The 20,275-nt window shown below is 43.1% G+C and overlaps 1 protein-coding gene across 1 annotated transcript; it reads left to right on the top strand.

Annotated features, from left to right (window-relative positions):
- Nucleotides 1-8,454: 8,454 nt before the first annotated feature.
- LOC136678584 (uncharacterized) lies at nt 8,455-17,529 on the top strand. Its single transcript, XM_066656625.1, has 13 exons — nt 8,455-8,728; nt 8,937-9,126; nt 9,942-10,050; nt 11,005-11,161; nt 11,339-11,481; nt 12,051-12,210; nt 12,327-12,515; nt 12,653-12,820; nt 13,008-13,192; nt 14,103-14,601; nt 14,700-14,765; nt 15,552-15,658; nt 16,461-17,529. Exons 1-13 carry the CDS (start codon nt 8,455-8,457, stop codon nt 16,632-16,634), a joined length of 2,421 nt encoding a protein of 806 aa, XP_066512722.1. The 3' UTR covers nt 16,635-17,529.
- Nucleotides 17,530-20,275: the final 2,746 nt, after the last annotated feature.

Raw genomic sequence — 20,275 nt, 5'->3', positions numbered from 1 at the left:
CCACTGCATCTGCCGTCCCTCAGCCTCCCGAGCAGCAGGGGGCACTAGAGGAGACAGAGGAGAATTTATCTTAAAAAACACAAGAGCGAATAGGTCAGTTCCCAAACATTTACCTCACTGTGGCAAGTTAAACAAGGCCTTAGCAGCGCTGCTAAATACCGACCTCAGACCACAGCAAGCGTTAATAAAGATAATAATGACCCCCACCCCCACAGGTCAAATACGTGCCTTGTGCTAATAACCACACGTTTAATTTCATTTAGAACATGAATAATTCCCTTTAACACAAAAGTGTGACCTGATGAGGACGGACAGTGGGGCGTTGAGTGAATATTGACAAATGTGGGCACCCTTTTGTGGGAAAATTAAAGAAGTGGGACACCTTAAAGGAACAAAAGTTGGTAATTTTTTACCATAAAATTGCAGCTTCAACATGCTTCACTGAGCTGCTGTCGGGAGAATAGGGCTTCTGTCTTTGCTTCTCTGGGCTCAGCACCGCGGAAACTGCACTATGTAGGTTAGGAACCCCCAAATGATTAGTTATTCAGAAATTCAGGATTGCTCCTTTAAACCCGAAGCACTGCACAGTTTAATTCTGCTTCAAGAAAATGGGAATTAAATCTAATAGACTATGGCTTACATTATATGCTTTTAGCTTTAATCATTAATTGTATTTATTTATTTATTTATTTATTTATTTATTTAGGGAGAGGAGGCGGAGTCATTCATTTCGTAATTAAAATGTAATGGAACTTATTTAAATGTGAGTTACTTTAAAGGTTTTTGAAATGTCCTGTGACTGTGGGTCGATACTTTGGTTTCGAAATAAAAACATCATTCTTTGGTTAATATTCTGAGGTATTTACTGAAAGTACATTGTCCATGGTTGTGATGTCACAGAGTAAATGCTGTATGCCAATTGAGCAAAAGGGAACACACCAATGGGTAAGTGATCTAACTCGTGCTGAACACATTTTGCTGATCCCTCTGAGAGGCGAGAAGTTTGTAAACTGCAGCGCTGGGAGCTGGATTGTTTTGTGCCTGAAGCCCATTGACCCACTTTTCAATTGTTTTCAGTGGCAGACAATGGAGACGAATGGTTTCATAAGCAGCACACAATACCTGGGTGTTATTCAACGTGACTGTTGTACTGAGTGTGTAATTTGGTTGAATATTGTTTGTGTGTGTGGTGTGTTGTCACTTTTTGTAACCTTGCCATACTGACCCTCCTCATGCAGCCCCCTCCACAGACGTCTTCAGCACACACACAGATCTACCCCGAGTGGTGTTTTTCTATAGTTTTGCGTCAGTGCTCGTGACTGTGACGATATCTGAGCTTTGAATGGTTTCTCACTTTCTCAGGGTTCAGACCCCCCAATAAAACCCATCTTCACTCGCAAACACCACCCAAACACCCTGCTCCCAGCTGAGTATACGACCCCCCACACCTCCACACTGTGTTGGGTAATTGAGCAAAGAAAACATTTCTGTGATTAGCCTAGATATAAACACATAACACTACATATAAACTTTCACAAAGTGAAGTTCCGCTGATGAAGTTGTAGAGTGAAGCTACAGGGCTAATGTAGCTATTGGTAATGGAAAGGTCCCCTTCAGTCAATAGGGGGCAGCCTTGGTCTAATGGTTAGAGAAGAGACTTGGTACCAGAAGGTTACTGGTTCAATCCCCAGGACCCGCAGGAACATCCACAGCTGAGGGGCCCTTGAGCAAGGCACTGAACCCCAAATGCTTCACAGGCGCCGGGGGTGGCTGCCACACTAAAGAGAACTTTGTCAAACTTCGCTGAAGGAAAACCTTTACTTGTTTTACATTTGAGACTTTAATGCTCACAGCATGACATCATTTTCCTGTCTGTGTTTGTGATGTTAGTACGTAGTAAAAGCTTCCAAACCCAGCCTGGCACCTCTGACTTTGAAGACTATTTAAAGGGAATGTCTGTGATTGTGTGGAGATGCAGCTCTAAGCTCCACAAATTTTAAGGTGGAATGGTGTGTGTGAGGGAATAACACCAGTTGTTTGTTGGTGTCTGAAGTGTAAATTGTCTGTTAATTTTTTTTCACTGTTTGAATTCCCACAGAAACTCATGTGTAACTCGAGCTGTTTAGTTTTGTAGCACTTTCAGTCTGTGTTTATTTTCATGCAGTTAGCGCTCTCCTGAATTTAGAGTCAGTTCCACCTTAAGTAATGTAACTGTAACAGCAGAAATAAGTCAGTGTTACCCCCCTATGGAGCAGGAATAGAGCAACATCCTCATCTCGGTCGGTGCTTTTCAGCGTTTGGAGTCTCTCCGTTGTCTAAAAACCTCCAGATGGCGTTTCTCTGCCGTGAGCAGAGAGAGAGAAAGCCTAGCACCGGACCCAGACACTTTGTTCTTTTACCCATTTACAGACACTGGGGCTTCGTAAACACATTAGAGCGGACATCTTGATCTTATAGACATCTTCTGAATTTTATAAAAAGTGCTTTTCTCATTACAATCGTGAGGTATGCCTTTAAGGCTTTGCCATGTTTGAGCTTATTGTTCCTATTGAGTCAGTAACCCTCTTTTAATTTCAAGCTAACTTTTACAGAACGTCTCTCATATTTAGGGAAATCCATCTCCCATTTCCATTGTTTTCCTTGTCTCGTGTGGTTTGGGAATGCTGTGCTTAGCATTTTGAAGTTAAAGAGATGGAGAAGACAAGTGAGAGTGAGGGAGGAGTGTGCCGAGGGCAGATTAATCAGAAGCACATCAAACATCAAAGAGGGGACGAGAGAGGGAGGGGAGGTGTTGGATGAATAGAGTTGATCTGTGAGTTAGTGGTCTGTTCCATTTTCTCTCTCTCTCTCTCTCTCTCTCTCTCTCTCTCTCTCTCTCTCTCTCTCTCAGCGCTGGGTTGGCTGAGGGATGGCAGGGCCTTTGTACAATAAGCACAGCAAGCACTGGGGCATCCGCCAGCGGCACGCTGCTTTCATCCTTATAGCCTCTCTCTCTCTGCCTCTCTCATTCTCTCTTTGTAGCTCTCTCTCGATCTTTGTCGCTCTGTTTGAAGCTCTCATTCTCATCTTAACCCCTCTGTTACATTGTTTATTTACATGTGTCATTCTCGTTTCATTTTTCCCTCTTGAACTGTTCTCTCTCTCTCTCTCTCTCTCTCTCTCTCTCTCTCTCTCTCTCTCTCTGCCCCTCAGCACATCTTGTTCTTCGATGCTCTTTTGAAATTTTTAATTGAACCCATGGAATATAACTTTATTTTCTCAAGTTTCATCCTTCTGCTATTTTCATTACTCTCTCTCCCTCTCTTCCCCCCTTCTCTACCCCCCCCTTTTCTCCCTTTCTCTCTCTCTCTTCTCTCTCTCTCTCCCCCCCTCTCTCTCTCCCTTTCTCTTTCCCTCTCTCTCCCCTCTCTATCTCTCTCTCTCTCTCTCTCTCTCTCTCTCTCTCTCTCTCTTTCTCTCCCCCATCTCTCTCTCTCTCATTATCAATATTACATAAGACTACAGAAGGAACAAGAAGGAAGAAGGTCCACTAATCCATTTGAAGAACAAACAATACTGTTGTAAACATTTAGAACCCAGTGTAAATGCATCCACCGTTGAACAGAAAAGTTGATAAAGTTTTATAAAATAGTTGAAGTAAATCACTCAGAGTTGTTTTTTTACATTATTTCTATTTTGATTAAGCTGTGATTTTCACTTTGAAATGTTAAAAACTGTAAATGCTCAGTAATCAGTGAAGAGAAAAGCTTTATATAAACACCATCCACAACTCAGGACCTTTTTACTTTGTGAAAAATACGAGGGTTAATCCTCCAGTTTGAAGCGAATGTAGAGAAACTGGTGACTGTTTTCTGTGGAATCATTTATGCTTTAGATACACTTTTATTTTGAAAAGTAACTAGAACCTGGGGTTTTATACCACTTTTTTTCACATTTCACATTTCCTGTCTTCGACTGAGTAAAGCTTCTAAAAGGCAACAGCAAACATTTACATATCATTTACATACACAGTACACAGCTGTTGTATTTGATTTCACTGATGGATTTTAACGATGGCATTGAGTTAAGGCTCAGAACTAAACCACGTTTCTGGGTTACAGTTATGACGAGGAATAATAAACACAGTGTCACCTTCTCATAAAAACACTGTCCCTGCTGTTACACATCCCCACTGCTGGAAGCAAACTGAAGCCGGGAAAGTAGGCCATCAGCCCGAGCCCTTCATTAGAACAATAACGAGAAAGCAGGCGGAAAATGGCTGAGCATTAACAGCTATATACTCCACTCCAAACAGACACAGATCTACTGCAGGATTCAGAGCTCTGAACAAACACTTATTTCAAACGATGCGTGCAACGAGATGTTTATTTTTATTCGAGAAGTGTGTAATACATCCTTTGACATCAGCAATGAGATTAATATTAATATTATTATAACCCCATCACGTCATTTTAATCATTTGACAGCCACCAAATTGTTTTATATTTGTGAAAACGTTGAGTGTAATTCTAAACGGGTCTCAATCACATTGACAGTGTTTTTAAAACTAAAACCAAGAGCCAAGAATAAAAGCACAATAAACATCACTCGCCGTTTTAATTTATTCAAATACACAGTGATTTTGCCTTGAAATAATGCTTTATAAAATGGTGAACATCAACTCAATCTACAGTCTGCATCTTTCTTTCTTTCGTTCATCTTTTCCAGCTACTTTTCTTGACGTTTCTTGTGAATTCACCCCGAGGCAGAGACTCACTGCTGAAGTTTCCCGCCTGGTTTTTTTTTGAAAGAGGATCAAATAAAGTCCTTGTTCTCACAGCACCACTGTGTTTCTGATGAAAGTAAGTCCATGTGGGAAAGAGGAGAGTGATGTGAACTGGCAATATTTTAATGGAGGATATAAAAGCGTGAAAGTGATCAAGGAGGGCGGCTCGTCTGTGATCACGGCGGCGCAGCTTTGAAGCGCCTGAGCTCAGAGCGGAGAGGAGCACAAAGCACTCTTTCATTCTGCAGAAAAATGACTGACGCTCTCTCTCTCTAATCTGCGTAGGGCTCCTGCTCTTCCCCTAGTCAATGAATTCAAACAACTCACCCCCCGTCTCCCTCCGGCCCTCTCACTCTCTCCCCATCCTTTTCATTCTCAGCGCTGGCAAGTTGCTCTCAATTTGCTGTTGCTGTCTTAATGAATTCAGCTGAATTCAGCTGCCCCTGCCCCCGCGGAGGCTGTATATATCTCCCGGCTCATTGTTCCTCCGAACACACTCACAGACAGATGTCCAGGGAGCGAGTGAGTGTGGGATAGAGCTGAAACTGACAGAACGCAGGCACACACCCCCCACTCTGAAGACAAAAGGGTTGTGTCTCTGAGAAAAGAAGAGAATCCCGAGTCTGGAGCTCGTTCGGTTTTGGTTTCTCCTCTTTACCTGGGACTCCCCTGCAGCAGGTGGAGCCATAATGCTGATACTGGTGCTGCCACTGATGCTGAGCGGAGGGTGTGTCGGGGCACCTGCTGGAAGAGAGGTGTACAAGATGCCACAGAGCGCGCTCAAAGGTAGGCCACGGCTTCCCATCGTTAAAGCGTCAACCTGCCTCCTGAGGAACCTCACTGTGACCTTTCGTTCCTGTCGTAACTGACGCTGTGAGGTGAACCTGAGCAGAGAGAGGGAGATGTTTCTGTGTGGACTGTAAAGCACTGGTCTGTGTTTGGAATGGCGCCTTCATACAAGGCTTTGATCAGGGATTTTCCAGAGGAGCTGCACCAGCTGGATGAAGTGTGTTTTTATAGTTGGTTTCATATAGATTTTACAGGAAGGATCTCCATAGAAACCTCTAAAGTAAACTTCAAAGTGTGTTTTATTCCAAACTAAAGCATCAAAGTAATCACTCAACTTTAGTCACAGACTCTTTAGTGACAGCTGATGATTAAACTTTAATATAATTTTATGATTTGATTTTAAATATAACAAAAAAACACATTAAAAAGAAGCCATTACTGTTGATCTCCACGGAGGTGAAACGCCTGGTTTTACAAAGAAGGAAAGTAAGAAAAATGTTAAAATAAGTGAATAACTAAGCAACTATTTCCCCACTGCTCACCTTTACAGCTTCTGTTTGACCACAGTGTGTTTCGTGGTGGTTTTTCTGCTTTGGCCCAGGGTTTGTGTGATTTTATATTTGTGTAATTCTTACTCTGATCAGTCATTTATGATTATATCATTTATGACGTGTTAAAACAAAGTTTGTATTTTGAGTCGAACTGTGGGGGAGCTGCCGGTGTGTGTCACAGGCCCATCACAGACGTACAGACAGTGACTCAGTTCAGTACAGTCACAACAGACTCTCTCTCTTTCTCTGTCTCTCTCTCTCTCTCTCTCTCTCTCTCTGTTTCTCTGTCTCTATCTCTCTCTCTGTCTCTCGCTTTCTCTCTCCCTCTCTCATGCTTTCTCTCCCTTTCATGCTTTTTCTCTGTCTCTCTCATGATTTCTCTCTCTCTCTCCGTCTTATGCTTTCTCTCTCTCTCCCTCTGTCTCATGCTTTCTCTCTCTCTGTCTCTCTCTCTGTTTCTGTCTCTCTCTGTTTCTGTCTCTATTCTCTCTCTCGCTTTCTCTCTCTCTCACTTTCTCTCTCTGATGCTCTGTCTCTCATGCTTTCTCTCTCTCTGTCTATCTCATGCTTTCTCTCTCTCCATTTCTCTCTCTCTTCATTTCTCTCCCTCTGTCTCTCTCTCTCTCTCTCTCTCCCTCTCTGTCTCTCTCGCCTTCTCTTTCTTTCTCTCTCATGCTTTCTCTCTCTCTCTCATGTGCAGTAGAGAGATAGGATACATTAATGGAGAAGTGAGTGTTGCTGTGTGTGTAGTCTGTGTTCTCAGTGTCACTGTTGGTGACAGAAAAGTGGCACAGTTCACACGAGGCCCACAGTTAGTGACGCTACAGTGAAACAGGCTACAACTCTGTGGCCCATCATTAGTTGTTTATGAAGTTGGTGAAGCCTTAGCTCAGCTGTGTTTGTGAGAAACAGCTCTGATCTGAACCAGACCTGAACACCTCAAATCAGCCATAAACCAAAACATAGTCTTCAAAAAACAACGGGAAATATCGAAAGAATCTGCAGAACATTCGGCACTAGTCTTTAACTTAAGTGCAGTCGCTTAATCTGGGTCTAGAACAGGGTCTTTTTCACCTGTCGAGCCGTACACCGACCGAGAGGTAGACGTTCTGACCCCAGAACAGAAAAGGTTTGTAACACACTCTGAATGTTTAGCTAAAATCTGTAAATTACTTTTATTTTTCCACATTTGTGCCGCAGTGTGGATGTAGTCACAGTTCAGTTCAGGAAGAAAAATCTACGTTGATATCAGCAGAAATATACATAAAAATAACATTTTCTCCACCCCACGATCCCTTTACTGATGCTTCACTGATCTCTTTAACATTCCCACGTCTCTGAAATAAAGTACATTACTAAAACTATTGGGATTTCTAAACATTTATCTTTAACTACAGCCGCATTTCCAGAAAAAGCAGAAAGTAGTGATGTGCAAGTCATAAAAACCAACAAAGGCAATATTAAAAATGTTGAAACAACTTATAAATCATCACTGTCCGAGAAAAACATGTATCTTTTTACATTTTTTGCTCAATTTTTATTTTCCTACATCATTTGAACACGGTCTGTCCATCGACCAATAGAAATGCTCCAAAATGACTATTTACATTGACTTCTTGTTATGGGTCTCCTCTGATCCCAATTAAAAGTCACTGAGGTCTTTACTGTGACACATTCTGCAGCCCCTGCTCCGTCTGTTGGTATAGTTCCCAACAAAAGTTCAGATTTCCTCTTGATCTTTGTGTGTTTTAGTGATAAATGAGTCGGCCTTTGGTTTGGAGAAGTTTGATAACTGCTCTGAAGGAGTAAAGCGACTTTCTCATGACTGAATGTCTTCTCTCTCTCTCTCTCTCTCTCTCTAGCTCTGTCTGACAGGGGCACTGTGGTGATGGAGGCTGCACTCTCACATGCTCTGTCTGCGGTGGATAAAGCGATATCAGAAAGGAGCAAATCTGAAGCTGGCTGCAGAGGCTGTATGCCTTGTCTATTTCAGGACTGTGGACAGCGCTCAGGAGCATGTGGTGAGAACTCACGCGTTAACTAGAGAACACCATCATAAAAGACCAACACCAGGAAACACCACGGAAAACTGGACCTGTTCACACGGGTCAGAAAATCACATAAACCCAAACCCTGACCCAGTGTACAGTGCTGTGGCCTACACTTCAGGGCTCTCACTTTGCCCCAGCTCAGCTCCTTCTCTTGTGGTGAAACAGAGCTGAAAACCCAAGCCACTCTGAGCCCAACACTTTCGTTAAAGCATCATAGACTACGCTTATTTTTTTTAAAACAATGCCCTGAATTTCTTCTGTGATTGCAGTCCTAAGTCAGCGGTGATGATAACGATTAATGGGTCTGTCTCCTGCAGCGTCTGCAGAGTCACTGCTGATGGAGCCGAGCTGTGACGTAATCAGACGTGCTCAGAGTTTGTCAGACGAGGGTGATCGGAGCTGGGCACTTAGCCAGGCTTGTGGCTTCTACAGACGGCGCTGCTCCAACACACAGCTCCTCTCCGACTCCTGCCTCAGAATCATGGGGGAGAGCTGCAGCTCCAGAGTGTTACAGTGCAGTCTTCTGAACACCATGCAGAATCTAGAACCGGTTACACAGACCAGAACACAGGGTATACACTCTCTCTTTCTGTCTCTCTCTCACACACACACACACACACAGAGCTCCATACAAGATCAGGACACGAGGTCAATCACGCTTGCTAAATGGGTTATTTGTGCCATTTACTTGTTTAACGTTGTAGTTTCACACTAAAAAAGATTCTGCTTTAGCTTTAAAGCCCCAAGTGCAAACCCCACTCTCTTTTGTGCACATTGCAGCTGTGTGTGGTCAGCGGGTGTCCGTGGGAAGGAACCTGACCCAGCCACGCTCTCGGATCGTCGGTGGCTCTCCAGCGCCCCCTGGCAGCTGGCCTTGGTTGGTGAACCTGCGGCTGGATGGGGCTTTGATGTGTGGGGGAGTTCTTGTGGACAGCTCTTGGGTCATTACCGCTGCACACTGCTTTACTGGGTAAAAGCCTACACTGTCACTTACATTACAGCTCACTGTATAGCGCCCCCTTTCCTCCAGGGGATTTATTGCATTTACTGAGTTTATCCCAAATCCTTGGCATTACTTAAAGAGTTTTCCGTTCTGGAGGTCATCTGGAGGTCATCTGGAGGTCCTGGAAGTGCTCATGAAAAGTATAAATCAATTCAATGTATTTGTTTTTCATGATGGCTACTTAAAAAAAAAAAGTAGCAAACCACTGAAACAACTTCACAGAGAACAACTCAGGTGTCATTCTGTTGTTTTAGGTTCCAGTCTGATCTCTTAAGGGTCCAGATGTTCACACATTTTTAGTAAATCTGATCAGAAATGTCTATTTGATGATTTCTGCTGTGGGGGACTTTCTGAGCTTATATCATTCCACTGGCTTTCGTTTTGTTTCATTTCATTTTCAGTTTTGTGAACTCTGCCCAAATTAATCCTTCGGTTTCCGCCCGTTTTTAAGTGAATTGCCTGGATACAGTGTGTGTTTACAGTCCAAAAGGAAACACCCTGAGCAGCAGTGGACTACCACTTAAACTTGGATGTTGGATCTCTTCACACCTCCTTTAGACTGGAGCTGGAAAGGCAACAGAAAACCGTTGTGTATAAACTCACTGTTCCACTCCCGGCTGAACCCAGGGCATCACTGAGATCACTATGAAGCCCACTTCATGATTTATGAATATTAAATGTTATTTGTCTTGTCACGCTGCACGATGCCCTTAAACAGGAGCAGAACTTACTCTTTGTGAAATAATACAGTGTTCTTTCTCTCCCTCTCTCTGTAAGTGTAGAAGCCGCAGTGAGAGTTACTGGACAGTTGTTGTTGGGGAGTTTGACATCACTAAGACTGACCCTGACGAACAGGCCTTGAAGGTCAATCGCATCATCGCACACCCCAAGGTCAGGACATTTCACCTTGAAGAAGTTGAAGGGCTGCCCAAAGTTAGCACAGGCTTTGGACCATGAGAACTTTACTCTAAGCTCATAACTTCACCCAGTAGAGAGCAACCTCTGTGTAAAGAGAGTACACAGGAAGATTTAACCATAATGATTCAAAATACTAAAAAATATTCAGTATATATTTAATTCATTCATCGTCTCTGACCCTTAATCAGTGTATAGTATAATTTAGTTTACAAACTCCATTCTGAAACCAGGGCGTCACAGTGGAGCAGCAGGAAGTGTCTCTGTCACATCTCCAGGGTCCTGAGGTTGTGGGTTCGAGGCCAGCTCCGGGTGACTGTCTGTGAGGAGTGTGGTGTGTTCTCCCTGTGTCTGCGTGGGTTTCCTCCGGGTGACTCTCTGTGAGGAGTGTGGTGTGTTCTCTCTGTGTCTGCGTGGGTTTCCTCCGGGTGACTGTCTGTGAGGAGTGTGGTGTGTTCTCCCTGTGTCTGCGTGGGTTTCCTCCGGGTGACTGTCTGTGAGGAGTGTGGTGTGTTCTCTCTGTGTCTGCGTGGGTTTCCTCCGGGTGACTGTCTGTGAGGAGTGTGGTGTGTTCTCTCTGTGTCTGCGTGGGTTTCCTCCGGGTGACTGTCTGTGAGGAATGTGGTGTGTTCCTGCCTTGTACCCAGTGATTCTGGGAAGGCTCCTGACACACAGCCGCCCTGAACTGGATAAGGGTTACAGACAATCAATGAATGATTGCATTCTGAAACCTACATACCTTTGCAAAATGGAATGTCAACACCTGGGTCCAAATTGCCTTGGTGAAGTACAAAATTCTGATTCAGTGCAGAATACTTGCTAATTTCAAGCCCTTCTGTTCGGTCAGGTCTCTTCTACCTCGTCAAACATGTAGCACGTGCCCTGTCCTGTAAATCTAACCAATCGTTTCCTCATAATCTTCTCTTGCAGTTCAACCCAAAGACATTTAATAATGACATTGCTCTGGTGGAGCTGAGCTCTCCTGTGGTTCTATCGGAGTTGGTTACACCTGTCTGTTTGCCCTCTGACCTTGAGCCGCCTGCTGGTACACCTTGTCTGGTGGCTGGATGGGGTTCACTCTATGAAGGTAAACGAACGATCAGAACACAAACCTGTTTAATCCAGTAATGATTTTGTTGATTTACCTCGTAAGATTTTTCTTGAAAATGCTAAAATACCTTCAACAGTATGAAACTTATTGTATTTTATTACATGTGATAGTTCTGTATATTTCTGAAGCATTGACGTGTTTGTGTTTGTGCAGATGGTCCGGCGGCTGACGTGGTGATGGAGGCGAAGGTTCCTCTGCTCTCTCAGGGCACATGCAAAAGTGCACTGAGTAAAGAGCTTCTCACCAACACTATGTTCTGCGCTGGCTACTTGTCTGGAGGCATTGACTCCTGCCAGGTATTTAACCCATTCCTACTCAGTGGGTTTAGTGTTAAATTACACACATACTCACGCTTAAGCTGCTTCCCGCATATGATCTAATTCCATTCAGCATCTTGTCTGCCACCTCCCCAGCTTTTTGCAGTAAACATTGAGATGACTTTAGATGGTGAAATATTTCTGTAAGGTTTAAATAGTACGAAGGCACTGATCTTTATAGCTCACACCTGACACTAGTCTAGTAACGCAGATGGGGGTTAGTGCGGGAGAATCATTTAATGAAATAAATAAGACACAAAGACAAGCTACAGTTGCCAGAAGTTACAACACTGACAGAAGGAGTGAGAATAGAACGAGAGCGTTAACTAAGACTACAGCTAAGGACACTAAACCGAGGCGGATAAACATGGAGCATCACATGACCAGAGAGAACACGGGGGGGCTAGAAGATCACATGTCAAAGGGAGCACAAACCGGAAAGAAATCACATCACAGAACCCAACACACGTGACAATGGTGACCATAACGCTCACGTGCAGCTCCTCTACCATACTTTATCATCTCCTGCTTTTCTTTTCTTTCTGAAGGGGGATTCCGGTGGCCCACTCATCTTTCAGGACCGTATTTCTGGACGGTTCCAGTTATTTGGGATCACGTCGTGGGGAGATGGCTGTGGAGAGAAGGGCAAGCCAGGTGTATACACACGTGTCACAGCCTTTACCGACTGGATCCTCAGGGAAATTCAGAGTGAGTTCACACTGCTGAAAAAACATGTAATAAGGATTATACAGGAAATAAATATTCTTTGATGTTGTAGTTGTAGTGGCGGTTGAGTCTGAAGTGTTGTCTATGTTCAATCACAGAATCAGTCGGCAGCAGGGAACCCACCTGTCCTGAGCTTTTGAAGACATCTGATCTGTTGGAAGATCAGCAGGTGTCAGAGTTCAACTCGCTTTGTCGTTTCTACACACTGAGCTGCCCTTCCAACCTGGACGCCACTGCCTGCGAGCAGCAAGCGCAGGAGAAGTGTCAGAGCCGTTTTAAAAAATGTCGTGAGTAAACGGATTTACCATAACGCTTATTATATTAATTACTACAACTCATTTACCACATACACGCTGTGCAGAGCTTCAAAACTACCTCGTTATATGTAATCCATTAATTTCCCTCTCTGTATCTACTTTTCTAGAGCTGCGCTCGTTCCTACAAAGTCTGTTGGATCTGTTGCAGAGGGCCGATGATTACATTAGAGACAAAGTGGACCTGACCTTTTTCACACAAAGTCTTCCTCAGCTGGTGGAACACGTCTACAGTTCTGCCATGACAACACGGACACGCCGACACGCCTTTAAAACAGGTATTGCCAATCACTTGCCTCTTGTCGTTTTCACCCTCTCACAGCAGTCATGAGCGCATAATACACACATGATTTAAGACCTTCCTTGGATTCACTACAAAATAATCAAAAAATTAGACACACGGCCAAACGCTGATATAGTTTCTCTCCCAAATGTATTTTAGTAATTAATGTATTGTTTTAAAAGAACAGGTAGTACCCACCTCAATGCCTGCCACCGCTGCCTGGACGCCTCCATCTTTATTTGAACACGTGGGCTCCCTAGTGGACGACTGGGAGAACTACCTCAACCGTGTCGCTGAGGATATGGAGCAGCGGGAAGCCCTCAAAGAGGTGAAGCTGCAGCATAAAGAGGAAGAACTCTTTCAACAGGTGAGAACAATCACCAATAATATGTATTTTTTAGGTGTATGTCTTAGGTGTACATCTATAAACATATTATAGACCTCAACACCTTTAACTGGGTTCATGAGACACGCCCAGCTTCTGTGACTAGAATTTATAGAAAAATATTTCCTGAAAAATCTGAAAACACTTCTCTCAAAGAGAATGTTTATAAAGACAAAGTGTTTACTACGGAAGCCCTGAAGTTCAAGGTCAATAAAAAATGTGGCTAAATCTGCTTTGTGACGAATTTCTGTTGTGAAAAGCGCTATATAAATAAAATTGATTAGTTTAGGAAAGTTTAATGTTTGTTCCTGGGAATAAGTTCCATATTATTTATTTATTATATATTATTTATTTATTATATTTTATTTATTTATTATATTTTGTATGCCTGTTATACACACCAAAAACAGTTGATAGTTGATATATAGCATATATAAATATATAAATTATGAATAATTATTCACAGTTTACCTTGTCTCTCGCGGGGCTGAATAACGGTCGGTTTGCTCGTATTTCGGCGGCGGCCGCTGTATTGAGTTGGACTGCTCCCTTGTGGTCAAAGTTGGTACAGCATGCTAATTATTAGCACCTTATCAAAATCCCTCTCCTTTTTTTGTTTGAAGGCTAAAATTATACAAGTGTTGCTAGAAATATTTTTTCAACTGTTTATTTTTAGGGAAAATCTATGTTTTTTTTATTTACATTGAACTTCAGGGCTGTTATTTACACACATTAAACACAAAACATGTTTTTTGCTGAGTTTCCTGTTACATATTATTTCCCACACTGAACTGAATAACTGACTTTTTGACAGGAATTTAAAAATAAATGAAGGATGGTCTCTGAATCTGTCGGATTTTCAGGCGAGGAGTAACGGATGTAATGTTTTTAGGGCAAGGAGTCAACTCTTCATCAGCTTGAGGGCGACTTGCTCTCCACGATTGCTGTCCTCCGCTCCAGAATGGCGTCTCGCCAAACTCCAAGGCCAGACGGACACTTTTGGATGGATTTGGTCATTCCCAGCAGCGAGTCTGGAATTCCGCCCAGTGGAGCAGATCCACGCTCTAAGGATGACACACTTTTGTTGGAAAAATGGAGAAATCTATTGCATCAGTCTCTAACTGGAAGCAGTGCAGAAGATCAGAAAGTCGGAGTGAGCGAGACAGGACGTCTACTGAGCACCATCTTTCCTGGCCGTGATCAGACTCTTGACCCTCCACCTGTTGGTGCTCAGACACTGGCTTTATCTCAGGAGTTTAAGAACCTGGAGGTCTCTGCGGTGGATGGATCTCAGTCGCTCACGTCTTCAGAATCCCTAGTGGACAGAAGTTCAGCCGTGACTAGCTCCACCCCGACCAAGCTTCAGCTATCCTCCAGCAGAAGGAAGAAAGGTGAATTTTATCCATATTTCTACACCATGTAAATACAACATTAGCGTATGAATATGTGTTGAAATGATTAACACATTTTAATCTGATTATTTTTCTAGAGCTTCCACAGAGGAGGCAGCGGAGAGAGTTGCACAAGAGACGGATCCGTGGAGCCACCAACAAAGGTATCTTTAACCTTTCAGCATCAGGCAGAGAGAAGTTTGTCATAATCCCAAATAACTCCAAGTTAAAAAAGAGCTGAATTGTTTTGGCCAAAGACACGCCACTCATTAAAAGACATGTCACTCAAATGCTAACCCACTAAACACAGGCAAAGCATAACCCTCCTGTTTTCACTGATTAGCCATTTTTGGATGAATTACTGCTAGATCTCAGCTGAATTTAGTTCACAAAGCTGTTGAGTTCAGTTCACTGGACACACACGCAGACACTTCAACATTAGCAGAAACGTTTGTGCGTGGTGGAAATTTTCTGAGTGGCAGGTGGGGGTTAGGGGTCAGTAGTGAATTGTGGGAGGAGGACAGCGCTGTTAATTCACTTCCCTGCCACCAGTTTCCCCACGCCCATTCTCTAAACATTAGGCCACACTGCCACTGTGTGTGTGTGTGTGTGTGTGTGTTTGTACATAATGAAAATGCATAGAAAGACGTATTAAACAGGGTTTTTAATTGTTGCTTAGATAAAATAGATGAAGACGCTATGCTGAATTTATTACATTTAAAAAAAGAAACTACTGACTGTACATCTTCTTGCTAAAGCAGGTTTTACAGGTGCCTTTATGCTACACTATGAAACAATACAATTACTCATCTTCGTAACGGCTGCATGATTAAAACAGTTATTAGGTTTTTCGTATTTGGAATTTAGGCACATGAAAAGTCAACAAAAGAACTGTACGAGTAGGGAAGCGCCACAAGGAAAATGAAGGAGTACATGTCTGTGTTTTGCAGTGTGTCCTGGGGTGGCTGAGTCAGCTCAGCAGGTTGTTGTTAACAGAGAAACATACAGCTGGATCCTAGATGTTGCTCCTAGCAATGTCAACATGAACTTCCAAGAGGTGAGCGATGGTGTAAGTGAGTATTTCAATAAGACTCACTCTCTGCACTCAGCGAATAAATCATGTTATTTATGGTTCCCCTTGTTTTGGTCATAGCCAAACGTCAGTGTTTTATTAGTGTAACTTACGTGTACTAGCTTCTAGATTTCTGAAGAAAGTACATGGAGGGAATTTTAATTGGTGCAAATATGTGGGGTTGTGGGTTCGAGTCCCGCTCCGGGTGACTGTCTGTGAGGAGTGTGGTGTGTTCTCCCTGTGTCTGCGTGAGTTTCCTCCGGGTGACTGTCTGTGAGGAGTGTGGTGTGTTCTCCCTGTGTCTGCGTGGGTTTCCTCCGGGTGACTGTCTGTGAGGAGTGTGGTGTGTTCTCCCTGTGTCTGCGTGGGTTTCCTCCGGGTGACTGTCTGTGAGAAGTGTGGTGTGTTCTCTCTGTGTCTGCGTGGGTTTCCTCCGGGTGACTGTCTGTGAGGAGTGTGGTGTGTTCTCTCTGTGTCTGCATGGGTTTCCTCCGGGTGACTGTCTGTGAGGAGTGTGGTGTGTTTTCCATGTGTCTGTGTGGGTTTCCTCCGGGTGACTGTCTGTGAGGAGTGTGGTGTGTCACCCTGTGAAGGAATGGCACCCCCTTCAAGGTGTGTTCCTGTCTTGCGGGTATAGGATAAGGGTTACAGACGTTGAATGAATGAATGATATTATAATGCATATGTTGGAATATGTTCAGTTAATGAGTCTAAATCTAACATTTTCATGTGCTACTGTTAATTGCTTTAAAACATGGGCTTACTGTGCATCTTTGTGTTGTTTCAGGTGCTGGTTGACCTCACAACAAAAAATGAACGTGGACTTTATAAGGCGCGAGTCAAGGCCAACGTGGGAGGACGCCCTTTAACCTTTTACAGTCTTGTAGGATTGGAGAATGAGTCGTTCTACCGTAGCATGCCACGTATTATTGCTCTCGCACTTGATGCACTTAAAACCTAAAAATGCCCAAAAAGTCACTTTACTGCACAACGACGGCACTTCAGTCAAGATGCGGTCGATCGAGTTCTGCTTTGTTTGGATGCAGTATAAACCTCTGGGGCCTGTGGCTGATTGCAGAACAATGCGGCATCTTCCACTCGGCCTCAGCTGTCAGTTCTGTGGTTTGCTGATGGACAGAACTGAGTCCAGATCAAACTAGAGGCTGAAAGTGAATACCACGCTGAAAGCTTGGATGTTGGGTTCCAGAAAAGATGTGTAAGGATCTCTAAACTTTGTTGCTCTGAGTCATTTTTTGGCAGTCTTTTAAAGTGTATGACGTCACAAAACTGGTACCTGCTCAATAGGTGAAAAATATTGTAACATTCTTTTACTCTTTCATTATGCAAGTTATTTCCTTTAAAAACGGGACCCTTCTCGTGCGATTAAAGGAAGACCTCGGTCAGAAACATATAATAATTGAATGTCACTGATTAGCATTCATTCATATGATATTCAGTGATTTCTAACTTAATTTTTAGCAACATTGGTGTTTTTTATTCCATTAAATTATGTATGTTTCAGTTAAATTACGTCAAGCAGGAACTGTGATGTCACACTGTGCATGTGGACATTCTGAAGGTGGTCTTATAAAGATACGATACGGACTGATCACATTGCTTCAAATCTGTCTGGGAATGGAACTCCAATAAATGTAGACATTTGAAGATGGTCACCAGGGAAACACGTATTCCCCGGAATGCACTGAGACCAGGCAGGTGTTATTATGGTAAACAACCACCACGACAGGTTTCTTTAACTTATTTAATGAAAGCTCCTGTGGAACAGGACCGGTAGCGTTTAAATCTGTATTATATATTTATTTGTATAAAGAACATGAGTTTGTATTTTTTTAAGAAGAAACACATTTTGCAAATGAAATAAAGGAAGATCAATGCTATCATTGTGTTCATCTGACATTACACAAACACTTGGCTTTGTCCAAAACAATGAATATATTGTTTATAATTTCCAATTACGGTCATTCATTCGCTGTCGGATTCCAGTTCAGGGCGGCGGTGGGTCTGGAGTCTACCCGGAATCACTGGGTGCAAGGCGGGAATACACCCTGGAGGGGGCGCCAGTCCTTCACAGGGCGACACACACTCACACACTCGCACCTACGGACACTTTTGAGTCTCCAATCCACCTACCAACGTGTGTTTTTGGACATTCACTCACAAAAGTGCTCTGTGTTCAAACTAAATATTTATCCTTGTACAAACAGGTTGGAGTCCAATCTCCCCTTGAGCTCAGACACGGCCTGAAAAAGGGCCAGTGCTGACACCTAGAAAGAACTAAACCTAGTAAGTGCAGTACACAGCATCTACTCAGTGCTCAAACCTGGAAAGAAGTTACGTGCAAAAACTATGGAGTCAAAAAAGGGTCAAAAAGTTTTTGAGCTTGTAATAATAATAATAATAATTTAAACAAATGTGGAAAAAATATTGGTACTGTATAGAAATAATTATAAAATATGTAGAAAAGACTAGCATTTGTAAATCAAACGTTGTGAATGTGTGAATCACACATTTGTGAGGTTCTGAATGTGCTGTGGGAGTTTTTGAATGAGGTGGAAAAAGCCTTCTCTGCTGCACGTGAATCTCTTTTTGAGCAGCTGTGGATTTTTGAGCCTGTTCTGATGGCTAACTGACGGACCAATAGGAAGACTTTAGCTGGACCAATCAGATCACGAGGTCAAACCCACAACCTGCAGTTGTCCCCCAGCGAGTCCCTGCAGCTGTGTGACAGACACCACCTGCTGCGCCACCGTGCCACCCCTGGCCAGATCATCAGTGGTTCAACAAATTCATTCTATAAATAACTTATTTTTCGACCTTTCACTGAATAATGTTCTATTACAAATGTTTACATTCATTTTTTCACATTGTTTGTTTTGATTGAACAATACACTGGATGTGTATCACATTTGGATTAGATTTGGATTAGATTTAAAAACGCTGGATGTCTATTAAAAGACTCCATCCCCCCTTATGTACCTTATGTAAAGTCTGTTTTAATTGGTGTAAACAGCCCGAGTCATTTGAGACGTTTTAATTATTAACCAGTCGACACGGTGGTGCCACACAATTCCAGGGTCCTGTGGTGTGTTCTCACCACGTTGGTCGGTGGACTGGACTTTCAGAAGTGTCCTGTGATGGACTGGCACCCCGTCCGAGGTGTGACCCCGCCTTGTGCCCGATGTTTCGGGGTCTGCTCTGCACCTGCCATGACCCTGAACAGGAAGTGATTACAGAACATGAATGAGTGAATAGTTATAAACATTGCTGCTGAACGTCTCTGGGCAGAAATGCTAATCTGGGATGGCTTTCAGGAAACCAGGTCTTTTGGTTCTACATGGAACAACAGAGGAATTGGGGACAGCTGCCTACACTTATCCCTCCGCACTTCTTTTTTCATCACCCCATCTGCAGCCAGATCTGCAGAAATAACTGTAACTTAATCTCACCATTATACTGTGTGTCTTTTGTGTGTGTGTGTGTGTGTGAGAGAGAGAGAGAGAGAGAGAGAGAGAGAGAAAGAGAGAGAGACATATATTTGAATGAATATTTGTTTGTTTTACAATGAATATTAATACACAACAGGGCCAATGTTCCATCTAAAGTCTAAGGTTTGTCTCTCCTTTGTCAGAGTGTCTGCTAGAGCTGGGCGATACAACTGCAAATCATTATCACAATTAATTGAACATTTTACCTCGATTACGATTATTCTGTTGTTGTTTAACACACTCCAGTGTTAAAGGTTTATCTCAGTGTTTACATTTGACTTCTTTACGTTCGGTGTCTTCACTGAAGTCAGAACACGTCCAAACCACAGACGCAGCGTGATTCCGGTGATTAGAAGTAGTTCTGAATGTTGGTTTTGATTAGCTTTAGTTTAACTGCACAGCTCTAGTACCAGAGTCACAGCTTCTACACTCCTCCTGGAAACGTTTATGCTACGTTTTGTAACTTGTGATGGCACTAGGTTAATAGTGAGGTCAGCTGCGTTTGTTGATGATTAGTTCCGCATCTCACAAACTGTATCTTTAACTCCTCCCAATGGTTTTAAATGGAGCACTAACAGAGAACGCAGTTCCACTCAAAACCCAATGCTGGGGGTGAATTATATTGGACTTGGGATCTTAGGTTTGTGACACTCCAGAGGCTCCCATTCTACTGAGAATCCATTTAGATATTTACTAAAAAGAGAGTGTGTTCAAGAAGGAAGACAACAGAGGGAGTGTGTGTGTGTGTGTGTGTGTGTGTGTGTGTGTGAGAGAGAGAGAGAATAAAGTATTAAAATACAACAGATTCCCATCACAGCCTCCCTTTATGACCCCTTCTGACCCGCTGGCCTTTAACCCCCAACTGTGTGTGAGAGTGTGTGCAGGTCTGTGACAGCTGATAATGCGACAGTCCGTTATAGGGCCATTCTAAAAATACCTCCATGAACAGGAGACAAAAATGACAACTATTAACCCTCCCACACACACACACACACACACACACTTCTCACTCATTACAGTACTGGTGGTTGCTAAAACACACACATTTCTCACTTACTCCCAGAAACACACACTCACTCACTCACTCACTCACTCA

This window comes from Hoplias malabaricus, chromosome Y (assembly GCF_029633855.1).
Source record: "Hoplias malabaricus isolate fHopMal1 chromosome Y, fHopMal1.hap1, whole genome shotgun sequence".
NCBI lineage: Eukaryota > Metazoa > Chordata > Actinopteri > Characiformes > Erythrinidae > Hoplias > Hoplias malabaricus.
The sequence above is the reverse complement of the archived record's forward strand: the minus strand, read 5'-3'. Positions and strand labels throughout refer to the sequence as shown.